Below are 19,523 nucleotides of genomic sequence, written 5' to 3' on the forward strand. Positions count from 1 at the left end.
GCTGGTTCAAAACGCAGCCACTAGAGTTCTTACCAGAACCAGGAAGTATGACCAAGTATGTCAACATTGATGAGTATGTCAACATTGCATTGGCTCCCTATTAACCATCGTATACATTTTTAAATATTGCAATGTTTCCATGTTGTTTTTACTCTCTGATAGTCAAAACATGTTAAAAAATATGTGTGTATGTGTTATTAATACATTAAAAAACAGTCAGGAAAGAAACTGCTGTGTTCAAGGCAGAAATAAAGGGTTTTTCATTCTATTACACAAAGGTGACTTTATTGTGTTTTATGGAAATTCGGACCATGAGTCCACATATGTGGACATCATTTTTCTCTAAAAGTACATCATATCAAAAGATGATTCTTAGTTTTTATTATAATTAGGTTCCAATAAGCCCAAATAGCAAAGAGAATTAAAAAATGCATGTAAAAAATCAGCTTGGGCCTTAAGAGGTTAAGCAATTATGCTATGAGGCTAACGATATGTAGCTTTGGAGCCGCTGCTGTGACACTGTCTACAAACGCTTCCAGTGTGAATACTCTCACGCGTCTGCAGCTGCAGTGACGATGTTACGCTGACGCGCTGCTCAAATGCCGCTCACGCTTGCGGTGTGAAACCTATGTGTGAAACGGCCGTAAGGCTGCATCGAAAGGTAACTTCGCGTCTACTGCCATGTTTGATCCATAGGTATAAACAAACTGCTTCGGTGTGTCGCATAGACGCGTCATCGTCTTGCTGCTCCCTCCCCGTTCTGTGATTGGTTCCCTAAATGAGGCGAAAATTTCGTCCATGGTATCCATACCGCCTTTCAGCGTGAATAAAATCGCGCTGCGGGAAGGCAGTATGGGGGAACCCAGACTACCCTTTTTAACAAATCATGTAAAAAAAAACGATAAGGAGAGACATGTGAAGATTGTGCTGTGTCAAATACGAGTTAAACATTGGTAAAACACCAAGTTTAAAGTTCGTTATGATAAGTGACATTCATTGTATACTGCGCGAAGAGTGAGTTACAGACACTTATACATTACAGTGTGATAGTTCATGTCGTGAAATTTGCGGTTATAGTTAGCACCCCGAGGAGAAAGTGTGGACGGCTATTTACCACGAGCGAGCTAAAAGGACTTTGCCAGCAAGTAGCTTGCTCGGTTGCTGTATGGAGTGCATCGCCTGAAAAGCTAATCGTCGAGGAGGAGACTGAAGGTTCGGAAGGTTGTCGAGCATTGGACGCATCATGTTCCGGAATCCGGAGAGGTGAAGGACGACCTGGTGGTGACTCATCAGTTTGTGGCGAGTTTTATTTTGTTTGTTACGCCGAGGCGTGAAGTGACCATTGTGTTTTAGGTCTCAACGATCTCAAGCTACACAACAGGCCTGCCACGTATTCATTTGACTAACCGGGTATTCATTTTGTTTGTTCATTTTGATGGCCATTTAGTCATTTGCCGGCATTAGATTTAGAATTTCAATTGGTTTAATTTGGGGAATTTAATGTGATTGAGAATTGTGATTATTTGAATTTTGTTTATTTGAATCTAATTGTATATTTGTGAATATTTTATATTTTCTTTAAGTAAATTGTTCATAGCTATTTCCTGTGACGATTGTCTTTATATTTTTGGTTTTATATATTTATACGAGTGATATATTTAAAGTAAATAATATCATTTATATCAAATAATAATTTGGTTTAGAGTGGACGTAATTATTTGTGTTAAAGTAACATAATAATTCCTTTACAGTCAAAGTAATATTATTCTTAGGGTAGTATAATTTTAGTAGGTGTAATTCTAAAACGGTTATTAAAGTGAGAGTTCATTTTAATTAGCATGTGAGATAGAGATATAGTTAATATTTTACTTTATCTATACAGACATTGTGTATACTGTATAAATTAGGTAAAGTTACTATTAGGAATAAAAGTGAACATATAATAAAGAAGTTAGTAATTTATATTGGTGCATTAATTAATAACAGAAAGAGAGATCTTTCGCCAAATAGGAATTCGGGGAGCGCACTTCAATAATATAGCTAAGACACACTAAGGGGGCGCTACATACAGAAACACTTACCTCACAGACGTCACAGCTCAATGTTAGATTGTATTCCATATACTGTAGGATTAACAAAACATGGTCATTTTAATAGTAATAGATTACAATGGCAGAGATCTTAAACATGATGAATTACAGTGAGACTTTGTCACTGGTCAAAGAGGTAGAACAGATGAATAGCAAAAAAAGACAAAATACTGTAGTTCCTAAAGTAATCCAATAGAGAGGAAATTTGCCTCCTTATCTCTTACATTTTAATTTATATTGTAGTTAAGCTCAGTTACTAAATATTTTAACCAGCTTTGTATTAACCTGAATTAATAATTTTTGAATTTTTGAATAACACAGCCTCCATATTGGCTTTGTTCTTAGTCTTATTTCACTATTAATCATCTCCATTTTTCTTTTTTTGCCTTTCTTCTCTCTGGCATCTGGATGCTCCACTTCCTCTCTTATTAATGTTCACCACTCCCACTCCCTCCCTTGCTGTTGTATTTACTCATTATTAAAGAGGTGTGGGGTTTGGTCAACTGTTTTGGAGTCATCTCGGTAGAAAAATGGCAAGAAGATAATCTTACACAACTATCATTTCCCATTTAAACATAAGGGCTCTGTGCTTAGACTCCAGCTGACACGTTTTCCATTATGCTCCTGTGAGAGATGATGGGTTGTCAGGTTGGTCCTATCCTGATTTGTGTGGTGGCTTTGTCCCTGGTAGCTTTGTCTAAACGAGTGCATTCAAAAACAAAAGCATCTCTGGATATTTGTGGATTTGTTGCAACATGTTATAGATTACTTTAGAAGGCAAATGTATATTTATACGATCATCGTGTGTGTGCGTGCGTGCGTGTGTGCGTGCGTGCGTGTGTGTGTGTGTGTGTGTGTGGTGAGTATTGGGAAATGGCAGGCTTTGAGTTGCAGGAAGCTCAAAACTATTTAATAGAGCAAATAAATACACAACAGTCTGTCGTTGTAGACTAGTCCTAGCAGATCGCACACTTGCGTATGCGTATGGCTATGTGTATCCATTCTCAATACTCTCAATTTTTATTTAGGGTCAAAACTAATGCATTTTGAGTTAATCCAATTACAAATTAAGCATATTCATGCATATAGGGTTTCAACCTATAATCCTAGGTTGATTTAACATTTCAAATCCACTCTCACTAACGTTATGTGTTCTATCCACTAACACCTAAATGAGTATTTACAGAGAAAATATGTTTTTCAGATGTTTTTCATGATGAATAGTAATATGGCGTGTGAAGGAGAGCGAATGTTTTAGCTGCACATTAGAGCAGCGTTGCAATAATCTTCCTGTGTACCTCACCAGCTCTCAAGGTTTAATTCACAGAGCAGAGCAAAAGAATTGAGCAAAGACATTGAAGTATAAAAGCTTGTCATTTTAATATGTTTTACAGCCATCCATTGTCCCAAAAAACAGCACTGTATGTGTTTCAAGGGTTGTAGAACACATAACCTACTGAGCAACTCCTGCCTCTTGAGAGTGGTAGAAAATGCATTATAGCATGGCAAATTGACGACATTTTGATGACTAAATCAATAAAATTGTAAACTTTTCACCAGTAGGCGAATAAAAACTAAGGAGATCTGTCTGATGGAATAGTAGTTTAGTGTGAGTACAACCACAGGTCCAATAGTTTTGTCACATGTTCAGTCAAAGCAAATGGCTTTAAATTCAAAGCTACATCTGGCTTTATGATACTATGTAAGATGTCAAAATTGAAATCGCACCATCAAACCATATTCAATGATTAATACTTGACCTTTGAGATATTAATGATTGTCAAGCCTAATCAATAAATCATTTAAAACAAATTGATCTCTTATAAAGAGTTGGTAATGGAAATTTACAGTGATTTAATTAGACCTATACAATTTGCATGTATCTAGATATAGCACATGCACTCCAGTAGGCTCAACAACCAATAACGTCTGATCGGCTGCATTCAACCACTGTATTGCCCAATGTACATCGAAATCATTATGTACAGAAAAAGAGACAAGAGGACAGGTATAAATATATACCGGTCCTCTGTATTCTGGCTTTTGCACAAATTTCAACAGGACTATGTTTTTCAACATTTACCCAAACAAGTACACAGATTTTTGAAACCCTCAAATGACCTGTCTGCTTTCCCCTTGAGTACACAATCCCTGCGTGATTGATCTGTACAGTCTGTAAAAAAAATGTAAAAGGCTTTTGTCAGAACATTGTTCTTTTTTATAATTCCATAAGGGGTGCAAAGATTACGCTCTCCTTCCTCCCTCAAGGTAAGTCTGTTGTCAAGAACACATATTCACGTAACGCACACACAATAGTGATTAGTCTTTTAAATCATCTTCATACTGATCTTGTGAGATCCCTCAGCAGGGCTGCTTTCTCCATCTATTTTCCGTGGCACATACTCAATTTCAATGTTTGGCTTGGCATTGCCTTTCCCTCGACTCCAGAGGAACAAGAGCACCAGACAGAACAGCACCACTCCCAAGAAAGAGATAAACCCCATGGTGGTAGCGATAATGAGAGTCTTCATATCGAAGGGAAAGGGATCCATCGCACCAGTTCCATTGGCACTGTTATCATTGGGCTGGTTCGAGATGAAGGCAAAGGTCTTATTGGGCTGATGGGGCCAATTGGGAGAGTAGCTATGAACGTGTAGGTGAGCCAAACGGGTGTCGTTACCCCCTGCATTGACAGCAATGCATGTGTATGTGCCATTGTCTTGTATTTGGGCATATCTAACCTCTAGGGTGCCATCAGGAGACACCGACAGCCGGCCGATGCTTTTAGTAGTGATAAATTGCTTTTTTGGAGACTGCCACATAATCATGGGAGCGGGGTCTCCATCTGCTTGGCAAGGGAATTGGACAGTGGTCCCCTCATCCACAAATCTATGAATGGCTTTTTGATCTCGGATCTTAGATTTCTGACAAGTAAAATAATTTGTTGGGAGAACATCTGGGAAGTCTTTAAACTCTTTACCCTGCAAAAATTCTGGCATTTCACAAGATGGCTGCTGGCGGTTGAAATTAAGTCTCCATCTACGGCGAAAGACCCAGAGGAGACGACAGTCACATGCCAAAGGGTTGTCATGAAGAGCCAGTGTCTCCAGATTGCCGACAGAGTGAAAGGCAGACTCCTCTAAAGTGCTTAAACTATTGCTGGATACATTGAGAACCCGAAGGTAGTTGAGTCCTCTGAATGAATAAGGCTCGATGCTGACTAGACGGCCCCCAACCAAGTGAAAAGCCTGGAGCCTCAGCAAATTGTGCATTTTGTTGCCCTCCACAACCTCAATCGGATTGAAGGACAGGTTGAAAAATCGAAGGTAAACCAGGTGCTGAATGGCCACATAAGGGACGGCAGTGAGATTGCAATTTGTGATGCTCAAGGTTGTGATGTTGAGTCCATGGAGGGACTTTGTGGTCAAGGTTTCTAAAAGAGGCCAGTTTGCTATCTCTAAGACTTTGAGTCGATAAAGCCTCCTGAAAGAAAAGTCTCGAATGACGTTGATGTTCAGATGCCGCAGCCTGAGGATCATCAGGTTGTGAAGATGACTGAAGGCCTCTGTTGGCACAGAGGTCAGGTTGCATCTTTCCATAGTGAGCTGCTCTAGGCTGCTAAGGCCATGAAAAGCTCTGTGAGAGATGAACACCAGGTCGTTGTCCCCCACCTCCAGCTCTTTCAGGTTGTAGAGGTCTTGAAACACGTTGTCCAACAAAATAACAATTTTATTCTCACTAATATCTAACCGAGTGAGGTTACTGAGGCCAGTGAAAACACCCTGTTGAATCAACTTCAGCTTGTTGTTGCGTAGTCCCAGAGTTCGCAAGCCAAGGAGGTTGATGAAGGCCCCTGGTTCAATGACGGAAATGATGTTCTCATTAAGCTGTAGCTCCTCCAGGTGTGGGTAATTGAGAAATTCCTCAGGGTTGATGGCTTTCAAGCGGTTCTTGCTGAGATCTAATAGTCGTGTGTCAATGGGAATTCCCTCGGGGAGGGAGATCAGCTTCCGCCGATGACACACAACCGAGCGCTCTTGGGCACTGCACTCACAGCGAGAGGGGCAGCCAGTGGCAGAGCCGGACAGCACGGTACCCAGCATCAGGATAAGAATAGGCTGCCAGCACGCCACAAGGTAGCTGTGCCCACTTGCCTCTCTGGCCACCATTTTGATGGTAACCTGCTGAGAAAAAGAGTAGAGAGATTGGGTCACAACATGGACAAAGTTCATTCCACAAGACAGAAAAAAAGCAAAGGAACTGAGAGACAATCATATTGCTCCTGTTCTTAAAAATAGCAAGAGATGGTGTTGGAGAAAATGCTGACGCTTAAAAAATGTAACAGACTACTGCACTGGAACATGCTGCGGAAAGGCAACTCAGAGCTTTGATTAATGATGTAACAGAGGCATTAAAAAGTAAATGACTGTATGAGAAAAAGAAAACAACCATAAACAACACTGACCATAGAGAAGTATAGCCACAGATATATTTATATATAGATGGGCATATGTTGGACATGTAACTTATATTTTCCATTCTTTTGATGGCTAATGGTATATATTTTTTTGCATGCTAGTGCAGAAAATACATTTTCAATAATGGCTTAGGACCACCTCAAATTAGTAATGATTTAAGCGTACTACTGTAGCTTCAATGCAACCTTGAGAATAGACAAAACAGCAGAAATTGTAGTTAAAATTTAAATAAAAAGAAACAATAATCAAATATTCCTTTGAAATGAAGCATGGCATAATTCTAACTAGTGTAGTTATAACTTAGAACAACATAAATAATAGATGGTAAACTATACTGAAAAAACATTAAAGCAAGGGAAATTAATCTGCAACGACTTATTTAACATTTAAAAAAAATCTTGAATTCATATTATTATCTGGCCTTTGAACCACATGTCTATTATTATGGACATTTTAAATAACTTTATATATATGGTAATCAGATTTTTTTTTTATTGAACATGATTAATGGCTGCATTTAGAGCAGAACTGAAGTGTGGGGGGACCACAATTTGGTTCTTAACAGGTTGAATCTAAATAAACTTTGGCTCAGTACTATTTTACCTTCAAACTTTGCTTCCTAAATTGATCAGTCTTAATCTCATAGCCTGTTTGAGCTATGTGCTTTAGAATGATCTAGATCTTGGTTTAGGGCTTGTGAAGAGACTCGTGAAACATTGACATAAAGGAACTCAAGACAGAGAATTTGCCTAAATGACACACAAGTTGCATTCGATGAGGTACGTTGTTGCTAATGGGACTAGTCAAATACAAATCATGTTAAGTAGACAGGGCAGCTTTAATAATTGATTAGGTAAACTTTAAGTAGCTCCCATTTGTAAAGCAAGTGAAAGTGACCCAGAATTAAATACTTCTTGCATCAGTGAATTCAAATACATTTTTGCAAACTCAATGGATGCATTAATGATACTTTGTAGGTTCAACAGTAGAGTGCATATTTTAAAATGAATAGAACATCTTATGTTTAGCCAACTTGTATTTACACATTTGCAATAGGCTTTTGACAATATTTTAATGAAATATAATTTTCCCACACTGAAAACTAAGACACAGAAAGAGTGTTCTCTGAGAAAAAAGTACAACACAACTCACAGCACTGTGAAGCAGCCTAGGCCAGACTAGTTTGATCTAATGAAACTGCCTGCAAATAGGGAGTGAAAGTCTACTTAATGCATAGATTTGTTGATTCCATCTGTGAGTGTTGTCAGGTGTGTTGGTAATGTGCAAGATTATTTTGAATTCCGGTGTGAAATTAGGTGAGTAGTTTCAACGATTACAGTTTCATATTAGTGCTCCTCAGCTAGATCAAAAGGACCGTTACTGTCAAGGGTGCTTATCCCTCATTCATCTATCGAGTGTGATCTGCATACAGTCAGGGAGCAGAGCGATCAGGCTACTGTGAGAGAATTACTACATCGATTAAACGACTAGTGTGGCATGAAGAGGTGTGAGGGTGAAGGTCATGACGTAAACAGAGCTGCCAAGAATGGGATGTTTTAATCACGCTGAATCTATCTCGATCTTTCCCGGCTGAGCAGGCATCAAGCCTCCGGAGGCACAACAGGGTTGTTTAAACTGTTATCATGTGTGACATCCCCTGCAATACAAATTTTAGTTCAATTTGCATGTCTCCTGAATATCTGCCAAACAACCACCTTTGACCTTTAACTATAATTGGGGGGATTTGTCTGAGGAGAGAACAGGTCAAAGGTACTGCCTCATTAAAACATTTTGACAAATTTGCTTGGTAATTAAAAAAAAAGCAAGCAAAAGCAGATGGAAATCACTTTAAAATTACAGTGGGTCTCTATGGTGTGATCACAGTTTTCCTAATTAATGGCTGTGGCTTCCAATATACAAAATGTTGTATTTTGTTCACTGTTGTGGTGTCACATAGTACTCCCACAGAAAGAAAATAGCTCTGCTCATGGGCAGAAATGTGTACCTGTTTTACAAGTGATGAAAAGCGCACTGTAAACATTTGTGCTGTTATTTCTTGGCCTGAAATTTGCAAATGTTTGCCAATGGGCGAACTGAAAATGATAATTTCAATAAAAAAGAAAAAACAAAAAGTCAAATTAATAAGAACCACAAATATTGTTTTTTTTCCCCTTTTTTCCAAAATGAAATTATGGTTTACGCACACACACACACACACACTTTTCCATCTTTGTTCCTAATCACTCTAACCTTTGTTTTAGCGCAAATGCTAAGGTATGCAAATGCCTTAAAACTAATTCGGCCTCGGTGGTCAACTGATGGCAATTGAAAAGCCACTACACAAAGTGTTGGATTTATTATCCAATTAAAAGATTAAATCATCGCTCAGGAAGCCCCCATTCTGTAAACATACAAATCAAAGTCTGTCAGGCAACTATGAATAATGTATGAAGAAGGAAAAAAACTGCTTCTCTCTGTTGCACTGCCAGAATATTGCATTGACGGAGTAATTCTCAATATAGTGAACTCACTCACATGGTCAATAGCTCATCTTATTAGTCAACACCCCCGCATGAATTTCCATGTAGAGAATTGTGTCTTTAAAGGCATATCTACCTCAGGGTACTTTAGTGTAACCAACCGTTCCTGGCATGGAATATATTCAGACAGAAATGTGTGGCTTTAGCCTGATTGATTTGAAGAAATATACAGTAGTCAATGAGAGTCATTCTGCATATGGGAAAAGGGAATAGTGTGCTTGTATTGGATTCTTAAAGTCAAGCCAGTTCTGTAACAAGCATGCACCTCACTATTAAAAGGCCTCTGTCATAAATGTAGTGTTCCCTTAAGAAGCAAATTAAATGTGCAGCTGTTTACATTAAAAGCGTGATATGTTGAGTATGCATCAACATTCCCATTTTAGAACAGCGCTAAGCATTTTCTTTGTTTAATAATTACTACCCAGCGTTCAGTCACACGACAGGCTGCGTGCCGTTTTAAAGCGGGTTGCTCTCCTAAGATCTTTTCGGTGGAAATAACATTTTCTCCTCTGTTCTTTTCCCTCAGTAACATGGGAAGGTCATACCCATTCAACCCTGCCCGCTAGCTTGAAGGGAAGAAATAAAGTTTATTTTAACATAGGGCTCCTCTGAGAGAGGGACCCTCAAATGTAATGCCCTATTTTACCATATTGCAGCATCCACTGTACCTCACAATCAACATGGCATGGGTTTGAACAGGTGCAATTCAGAAGACTGTTCAGTTAAGTTCAATCAAGTTCAATGAAATATGAGCAGGTTAATTGACAAGTCCATATCCGGTTCATAATGAAAGGGTGTGCACCCTTGCTTTTCAATTATCTGTTGTCAGCATGTGGGAGGAATTAGCGAGGCTTCTTTTTCACAAGGTGTCTTCCGACTGATGCCTCCTTCCTCTACTAATGGAGGCCTAGATCACTTTTAGATTACTGCACCTTCCCAACACTCATGAAGTTAATAAGTGTTGCGCTTCAAAGATTTGTCCTCTTCTTTGCTATTTGTTACTTTCAGAGCTATCTGTCAAGCTAGAGGGCAAAATCAATTCTGCCTCCAACGTTGGAAAACCGAGCTATTTATCTGTTTAAGCTAGAGACCCTCACAGAGAAATTAATGTTTAAGGCTGAAGCTCTTAGCAAATATGAGTATTTACCTTTGTCAACAACAAACAATTGTTTTTCAGGGACGTATTGTTTCAAGGTTTATTACACCGACGAAACTAAACACGCCCGTCACGGCGATATCAAGATTCATCGTCATCTGAAACCACATCAGTTGAATTGATTTTATATTTTGATGTTACACCGCTCATGTGTTTGAGTGCTCACTGGATGATATTCTGTCTCTCCCACTCATGTACAAATGTAATTCAACCCAAAGGTCCATCATCCTGCTCTCTCTCCCACACCATCCCCTCTGTTTCATCCTGGCGATAACCTTGAGAAAAAATATCACGTCGGACCATCTACGCAGCCTCTCTATTTTCTCTCCCTGTTCACCGTCGTACTCTTGACCTTGGCGGTGAGCCTCGGCTTGACCAAACAAGACAAATAAGCAAAGCTTGGGAGTGACCCACTTGCAGATCCCTATTTATTTGAGTTTTATATTCAATATAGTCCCCAATTAAAGGGTTAGTTCAACCAAAAATGAAAATCATGTCATTAATGACTCACCCTCATGTCGTTCCAAGCCCGTAAGACCTCCGTTCATCTTCGGAACACAGTTTAATATATTTTAAATTAAGTCCGAGAGTTTTCTGTCCCTCCATTGAAAATGTACGGTATACTGTCCTTGTCCAGAAAGGAAATAAAGACATCATCAAAGTAGTCCATGTGACATCAGTGGGTTAGTTAGAATTTTTTGAAGCATCGGAAATACATTTTGGTCCAAAAATAACAAAAACTACGACTACGCATTGTATTGTGTTCCGGTTCTGTTGTCAATCCGTGTTCACGAGTCCTCAGTGATGCTGATTACGTAAGACGCTGCTGACGTGTATCTGGTGCGTCCGTGTGTTCGGGTTCAAATAAATATGGCTGGGCAAAAAAATGCAAGTCTTCCTCTGTGTCGAAATCCTTAGACATGTTTGCAAAGATTGTTTTGTTTACAGCGTGCGTCTCTCTCAGACTGTAAACGAAGCTCGGGCGCACCAGATAACACGTCAGCAGCGTCTTACGTCATCAGCGTCACTGAACAGGCTTGACAACAGAACCGGAAGAGAATACAATGCTGAATAAAATACATTTTCAATGGAGGGACAGAAAGCTCTCGGACTAAATCTAAAATATCTTAAACTGTGTTCCGAAGATGAACGGAGGTCTTACGGGCTTGGAACGACATGAGGGTGAGTCATTAATGACATGATTTTCATTTTTGGGTGAACTAACCCTTTAAGGGTTCAAAATGACAAAAGACACATTCAGTTGTACTGTTTGTAATTTTGGCCATTTTTAAAACAATATTTTCAAATTCGAACACTGTTTAACTATGGATATTTTTCATTGTTTCTCAGTTTCTGCTTCCTACATTCATACTTATATGTTTTAAGTGCACTGGCTTTATTGTGTACTATGTATTCCAATTGGCACCCTGTTCTCACTATGTACATTAAACACAAATGAGTGCTTCATTCAGGGATTTAACTTCCAGTTTAGATACAACAATCATAAAACAACAATGTTTTACATAGTAATTAATAACTTGTTTTGATCTCCAGAGAGTTATACTTTGGGGGAGGAAAAAAAACATTTACAGTAAACAGCAGGGTTGTTGTGCTTTCTATTAACACAGTACTATATCAAAGAAAGAATAATTTATTATTGGTGGGGTAATTCATCATGATGTAATTTTTTTGAATATTTATTGTACCATAGTGAGATAAAACAGATTAAACACTGATTCAGGTTGCTGTTTTAGTGCATAAAAACACTTTTGTAGGCTTTTAAATTAAAATTCATGATTCATACATCATAAAAAGACTCATATTTCTACTCATTTGAAATGCATAAATATAAACACAGGAAGAATAAACACAAGAGAGGATGATCTAATGTGAGCCACAAGTAAAAAAATATATATTTGGAATTACAATTAGAAAATGTTTAATTTTGCTTTGATTGTTATTACATTATTTTAGAGATGGATTAAATAATGATTCATTTGTGCTGGCAAATGATATACCACGAAGCATAATGTTTTATAATAGGCACAACAGTCTAATAGAAAGCTACTGTGAGTTGAAAGTAAAGCGAATATAGAGTGCAGCAACTAATTGGATATACTGGCCTGAGGGAGTTCATTTTGTTCCTTTTTCCTATCTATTTATTCATCATCCCTTTCTTTCTGCCTGTCGCTCTCTCTTTTTCTCTCTCTCTGGTATCCCTGATCACACTGCACACATTTCACAGTATGAAGCGAATCAGTGGTTAACAGCTATCTAAATATTCCCAATACATAAATAGTTATCTGCTAAATTGCTTGTAATTAGTTGTCTGCTCTCATGCAATCTGGTTGTGAAATGGCACGGGTGACCCATTTGCTCTGTGTCTGTAATGTTCAATTCATTTATACCCTGATCATTTAAAACTTAAATGTAAAGAAACATTTTATGGATACAGTTAAAGTCATATTCGCTCGCTGAAGTTCTACGGCATCATTGACCCCATTCCATCCTGGAACAACATTCCAATCAACCAATCAGATTTGAGGGGGCAAGTTTACAGTTTATGTCAAGTTTAGGCTTACAACCAGGGTTAGGTGCTTCTACATTAGTGTTATTCATCATTTCCCTCTAATTTTAGGGATAAGTCATGGGTAGGGTTAGGTTTAGGTGTAAGATATGGTTATGTTTAAATGTTCAGACAGGAATGTTGTCCCAGGGTCAACAAAATATGTTGAGCCAGGAACGCGTCTAAGGCTACGTTCAGACTGCAGGCAAATGTGGCCCAAATACGATTTTTTTTGCTCATATGTGACTCAGATCTGTTTTTCTAATGACAGTATGAACAGAACAAACCACATGGAATCTGATCTTTTCGATTACGATTTGTGCCGCTTCAGTGTGTGATACTAAATCCAATACAGGTCAGATGTTTTGCAATGCGACCGCAGTCTGCAGCAGTCATTTCGGAATTAATGCGACACTCCAGAGCATTATTCGTCACAATTCTGCGCTCATGCGAGTCACTTCAAAGATTTTACATAACCAAAGTTATCAAGACAGTTGCGATAGGTAGTCAGTGAAGGACAGTGATTTGTCAGAGCTCACAAGTATTACAGTGACAGCTCATACAGGCAAAACACAAAGGCTCTTATCATAAATGTTTAAAAACTCAGCACTCTTTTTTCACATCCTCGTCTTTGTTTTGTTTTTTATAATGCCTGCGCATAAATTCGCTGGCTTCCACGGCAGATCACTCTATAAATAAACTTACTTTAATGTCCTAAGTGTTTACTTCCGTATGACAGCATGCTGCGTGACGTCTTTTTATCATTCTTTTGCACATACAGGTCAGTTCAGGACCATGATTTGCACTGGAATCTGATATATGCCACATTTAAAACAACAATGTGAATAGCTATACAAAAAAATCGGATTTGAACAATAATTCGGAATGGAGCACCAAAGCTCGCAGAGTGAACTAGCCTAACTCAGCAAAATCAGGATGTGTGGGATCATTGTCAAATAAAACGTAGTGTTTTATATCTGCTTTGCTTATGTTGTACCTACTGTATAGTATAACTGACTAGCATATCATTCAAAGCGGAGAGAAAAAGATACACTTTGTTTACAAATATTTCTGGATGCTAGGTCACTGAAAATAGTGTTAAGGCAGCTCAAGTTGTGAGTAGCAAATCAAGTCACAACCATTCATCACAACATAAGCAGGTGTCTTTATCGGTATTTACAACAGCACTTAATCAGTGAGGACCTGAGCCAAATCAATAATCAGCCCTGCTTGCCCCATATATTTGTCTTCTTCCTACCCCACACAAAAATCTTCGTATACCAAATCAGCTTGGGTTTTAAGCCTTCAGCATTCAAAGCAGAAATGCATCTTCCAACCATTTGCTTCCATTTGACTCCTCTCTTTTGATCTTGTTTTTTGATGACAGTAAGATTTAGATCAAAGCCCAAGGCTTGGAAAGCTACATACCACTAAAGGAAAAACTAACATGAACCTTGATGTCGAAACATAGAGAACTCTAGACTTATTGAAGCGACAATGTCAAGCACTGCGCTGAAATTTATACCATTCAAACAAAGGGTATGACCAAACTGTCAAAGTGGGGCTTTCACATTGAGAGGAATATTCTATGGACACTTTGTATATGGAATTCAGTATAGCATGCTGTAACAAGACTATAGAGTGTATTTTTATCTGAATACATATTTCCCATGACTTCCCAGGGCTTGCCATGATTGTACTCTAAAAGCATTTAAATCTGAAGCAAAAATTAAAACCGCCATAGAAAAGACGGTTCAGACCGAGAGCAACACTCTTCATTGTGCCGACTGGTGGCCTGGAAGCTTCATGCAATCATAAATTGAGTAACTGACATGAATGTTTCAACTCCAAGCATGGTTGAGATTAAAATAAGTTACGACCTGTCATCCGAATATTGGTCTTCTGACTAACTGCCAATGGAGCAATATGTGATGGTTGCAGTTTAAATAAGCATCCTTCAAGGGCTGGTAATGAAACAGATGCACTGTGTTTCTGTCTCTTACTCTTGACAATAAAACACATCTATTCTTTGTAAGCTGCATCAAGCATGTGCCCTCTTATCAGTCGGCTGAAACATTATATGTTATTTCAGCCCATGGTCTGGCTAAATTTCCAAAGATACGGCTGCTGTCAGGTTCCTTGTCATGGTGCAAAGTCTAATTGGTCTCAGTCCCATGTCAATCCTCCCCTCAGCTTTCCGGTAACGGTTAATAATAATTCCATAAAGTGTTTTTCATTCCTCATTAATGCTCTTGAGATTCACTTTAAATTCACCGCTACCAGCAGGCAAAGCTGGTAATTACTCCAACCACTTCCTCTTTTAAACACAGGGCTCATTGTTTTGGGTTTAATTGAAACAAAAGAAGAGAGAAAATGTGGAGAGAATATAGGACACCCGTAATCCCAAAAGCAATCTAGCTCAAGCTGAGCTCCTTGGAGTTCTTTATCAATGGTTCTATTAGGAAGGGGTTTATCTCACAAAATTAGCCACGGGATAATCAGTCTCGAGCTTCCTGAATTATGCTGGCATTGTTCCTCTGACCACTCCATCCGAGGCTAATAATTTGATTACTCTGACTGATACAATCTATGATATCTTCCTCTTGTCTTTCACAAGGCGCAAATTTTGCCATCAGCAGCCACCCAGATGATGAGTGGAGATACGACACCAACTTCTCAAAAACGACAGATAGCATTTCTTCAAAGATGTAAACATAATTTTCATTCACATGCACACGTAACCCTTAGAAACGGGGGTGGCAATAAAGTAAGGCATGGGCCTGGTCTCATATTTTTCTACTTTTTACACAAAGCTGTTATGATTAAATTTTAATGGGTGAGTCTGCTGCAGTGAAGCGACTCTGTGACCTTCTGAATACATTTGTGGGAGGCTGGAGTGAGTGTGCGCTGTCTGATATGTCACCCGGTCGCCTCTCACAGAAGCCTCTTGCAGGCTTTCCTGCTATGTACAGCCCTATTTCACTAGTCCCTCATTTTGTGTGACAGAAACGAACCGCTGCGCTGATGGCGTCCGATTCTTGCATCCCTTCACAATGAGGACAAATGCACGCCTGGTCTGTCTATCTATACCACGGCTGAAAGCAGGCCCTCACTGAGTGCTTAAAAAAGTGTATAGAAGAGAATGAATAGGGAAGCAGAGAGGGATGTGGCGGGTTCGCAATCGGAAAGGATCTGAATTTCAATGATTTGGGGGATTTTGGCCCCTTTTTACTGCCTGGGCTGCATCATTTACAAAAGCTGTGAAAACGAGAGGCTGACAGGCACAGGGTCTAATCTATGTGTGAACGCATGGCACAGGAGCGTGAGGTGATGCAGTTCTCCTGTAGCACTGCCTTATCTTGTTTCATCTTCTGTTTGTTATCAGACTGCAGCATTATCATAATGGCTATTACCACCAACTGAGAATCTGCTCAATGGGGAGATTGCCTTTTAACATAATCACTAGAATACTGAAACTTATCTCAATGTATAGGCTGTCTTATTTGTATCACTATTCAGTGCTGGATTTTTAGCCATGGCATTATGTTTTGGCCTGGATTTCTCCGCTGGCAGCTACAGCATCTTCAGAATGTGGCCAGGATACTGTTGCCATGCAGTTGTTTCATGTTCCAGTCTTCCTATCCAACACAAGCCTATATGCATATTGTAGATGCATTGTCTTAGATTTGAATCTGAGAATCGGCTCACACCATGTCTGAACATTTTTGGCCTCTATATATGATGGCTAATGATATCAAAATGTATGTTTTTTTATAGATGTGCACTGACAATGCACATTTACATAAGAAACTATGGATAGAGGGATCTGACAGCTGTAAAAGAAACCAATGAGAACACTGAGATAACATGAATCTTTGATGTATCCAGTAAGGCTCCTCTCAATGTATTTTTGACAGCTTGCCAAGATTAAGAAATGAAGTGTAATGTTGTTATTCCTTTAAACGCCACATTAGCTGCGGAGGAAGTTGCTTCCAAGCAGTAAAACAGGGAGATAGGAAAAAGAGAGCAAGAAAGAGAGAAATGAGTTAGTAAGTGTGTGTGAGAGAGAGAAAGTGAGAGAGAGAAAAAAAGGCAGAAAAGAGGCTCTATAATGAGGTCTGTGAATTAAAGACTCAAACGCATCGAAAGCAGTACATTATTTTCTTTCATAATGCATCCTGCAAAATAAAGAGCCTTGAGTTATAAACCATGACAACAGCACTAAAAATACACTCAGAAGTCTAGCATACATACAAGCCAGCACCATAGACAACATGTATTATAACCTGGCCATGGAGAATACTCATAACAAAAATGAGATGGGGGGGGGGGGGGGGGGGGGGGGGAGGGGGGTTGGATGGTAGGATTGAGATTTTTTTTAGAAACAGTGCAGGTGAAAATATGCATGAATGCTTACACGGACAGATATTCATTTGTAGCAAATGACCCCCTCCCTCTGCATTGACAGTCCACAGTATTTGGTCCCATGTCCGGTTAAGAAGCATTATTCAGCATCTTTCTCTCTCGGACTATGCACTATCCATCTCGGACACATTTCCTACCTAAAATTTCCAATTCCCAAAATTCTCATATCCCCCTTTCAGCCCTTTACAGGATCTCAGAGTTCTCGAAACGCTTATCTGGCACTGAATGCAAACTGCTCTTACCAGAAACGTCATGCGGTGGAGTCTAAATTTGGCAATTCCATTCTGCCGGAGTGCAGCTTGGATCCGAATCGCTCCAGAGTGGCAGGGTGGCACACAGGAGGCCTTTGAAGAATTTCATGAGTGAGAAGAAAAACAAAAACGGCAAACAATTCCTCAAAGCAAGCAAAGGGTCCAGAAAATTCTCAGAGTGTGGAGCACGAGCAGCTACAGTCCACAGAATACATGAGTCTGTCCCAGATGCAGGCATGCATGTAAACAGGAGTGCACCCGCTCACATACATGCCATACCCAGCAGAGCGAGAGCGGGAGCGCGAGTGAGGGAAGAAAGATGGAGAAGGAGGAGTCGAAGCTGTGCAAGGTGGAGGGAGGAGCTGTGGCGCATTGAGATGGAGAGATGGAGTAGATGGAGGGAGGGGGGTGAGAAAACCTAAGAGTGGCAGGCAGAGACGGATAAGGAGTGAGAAGGAGGGGGAGGAAAAAAGAAAGCAGCACAAAGCTCAAAACAGGGACAATGTAACTAATGAAATTCAATTCTCCTGTTCATCAGACCGACTGCAGCAGGAAACAGGAGCAGGGACGGAGGGATGCCGGCACGGGAGGTGGGGGGTTGACACAGAAATTTGAGTATACCTTTGTGAAACCTTTCCCTACCTCGCCGTCATCCTGTCAGAACATGGCGATTAATGCCGGGCTTTTATGCAAAAGGCAGCGTTCGTCAAAAGCAACCTGGAGCTGCAATGTGACAAATGGATGACTCATGGAGGTAAACAGGCAGGGTGGATAAACAACAGCCAATGGAGAGAGAGTGAGTGAGAGAGCCGGAGACACAGAACGAGAGAGAGAGATGAGGAATTTGGCCGAATGGGCTGAGTCTGCTTAGCCAATAGCAATAGTGAACTGCAAGGTCAGTCTATGGGGGATTCGCCCTGCGGGATATAATCAGGTGTAAATCCTTGTAAGTCCCCACACCATTATACTAAACAATAAGCAAGAGGCGGTGGTGCGGCAGGTAGGGAGACGTGCGAGATTACTGGTGGTGGTGGGGAGGATAATCAAATGCAGATTTGATGGGGGTGGAGGGGAAGGGTGATGTGGAGCACGAGGCACAGGGGTTGTTAAGCAGCACAAACAGACTGAAGAGGTGCCTCAATATTCCTCTGAGCGAAAGGGCAGAGGAGGAAAACGAAGAGCAGCATAACCGACACTACGTGTGTGAGGGATTTATCTCCGCACAGTACAACCAGATCAAGGCACGATGTGGGGGAGTGAGAGTGTGCGTGTGTGTGATCCGTTGTGGATCTGTCCTAGACGTTTTGTTAATGCTCTAATCTTCCCATGGAACACCAGCGCAGAGCTGGCAATGGTGTGACTTATTAGATGAGCTGGTGTGTGGTATATGGCACCAGTCAAGGTTCTTGTGATAGAATTATCACTACATATTACAGGGCTGTGTGTTAAGGCATTGCCAGTTCCAAAGTGGCTTTTTGAAAAAATATTCACTGCATGGATTCTCTGATCAAGCATCTTTTTTGAAGCAGACAGACAAAAGAAAATTGTATAATCATACTAGAAAAAAAACATTAGTAATTAGGTGCAATGGTAAGAAGTAGTAGACTTATATATAACTAACTTTTAATCTCCACTTTATGCTTTTTGACACATTTAGTTCACAGAAATGACCTGCTTTGACCTGGCAAGAAGCTGAAAGTCTCAAGAGCCCGTGAATCTTTCCTGTGTTAATGTATTTTCTATGGAAACAAGAAGTGTGGACGGGACCTATTATACCCTTTAAACCATGATTACAGTTGGTTATCAAATGGCTTTGCTTCAGTACCTAGATTTTACTTTAGACAGTAAGTGATGACCCAACCAAGAAGTAAAACCACTGGCTTGCAGAGTTTAGCTCCAACCCTAAATTTAAACACATCTGAACCAGCTCTTTAAGGTCTTCAGGATCACTAGGGTTTGCAAACTTCCCTCCGAATAAAATATAAATACAGTAAACTATAACAAACAGTCAGCCTAA

General features: G+C 39.8%; 1 protein-coding gene across 2 annotated transcripts; it reads right to left on the reverse strand.

The window, feature by feature from the left end:
- Nucleotides 1-3,547: 3,547 nt before the first annotated feature.
- lingo1b (leucine rich repeat and Ig domain containing 1b) lies at nt 3,548-17,928 on the reverse strand. 2 transcript variants are annotated; one of them, XM_056242374.1, is made up of 2 exons: nt 17,498-17,928; nt 3,548-6,271 (listed from the first exon to the last, which is right to left on the reverse strand). In XM_056242374.1, exons 1-2 carry the CDS (start codon nt 17,507-17,509, stop codon nt 4,418-4,420), a joined length of 1,866 nt encoding a protein of 621 aa, XP_056098349.1. In that variant the 5' UTR covers nt 17,510-17,928; the 3' UTR covers nt 3,548-4,417. The 2 variants fall into 2 exon arrangements, with proteins under 2 accessions (XP_056098349.1, XP_056098339.1); XM_056242364.1 differs by having other exon boundaries at nt 3,548-6,274; nt 17,498-17,926.
- Nucleotides 17,929-19,523: the final 1,595 nt, after the last annotated feature.

The sequence above is a fragment of the Rhinichthys klamathensis genome, unplaced genomic scaffold (assembly GCF_029890125.1).
Source record: "Rhinichthys klamathensis goyatoka isolate OS25496 unplaced genomic scaffold, OSU_Roscu_1.1 h1tg000022l_1, whole genome shotgun sequence".
NCBI lineage: Eukaryota > Metazoa > Chordata > Actinopteri > Cypriniformes > Leuciscidae > Rhinichthys > Rhinichthys klamathensis.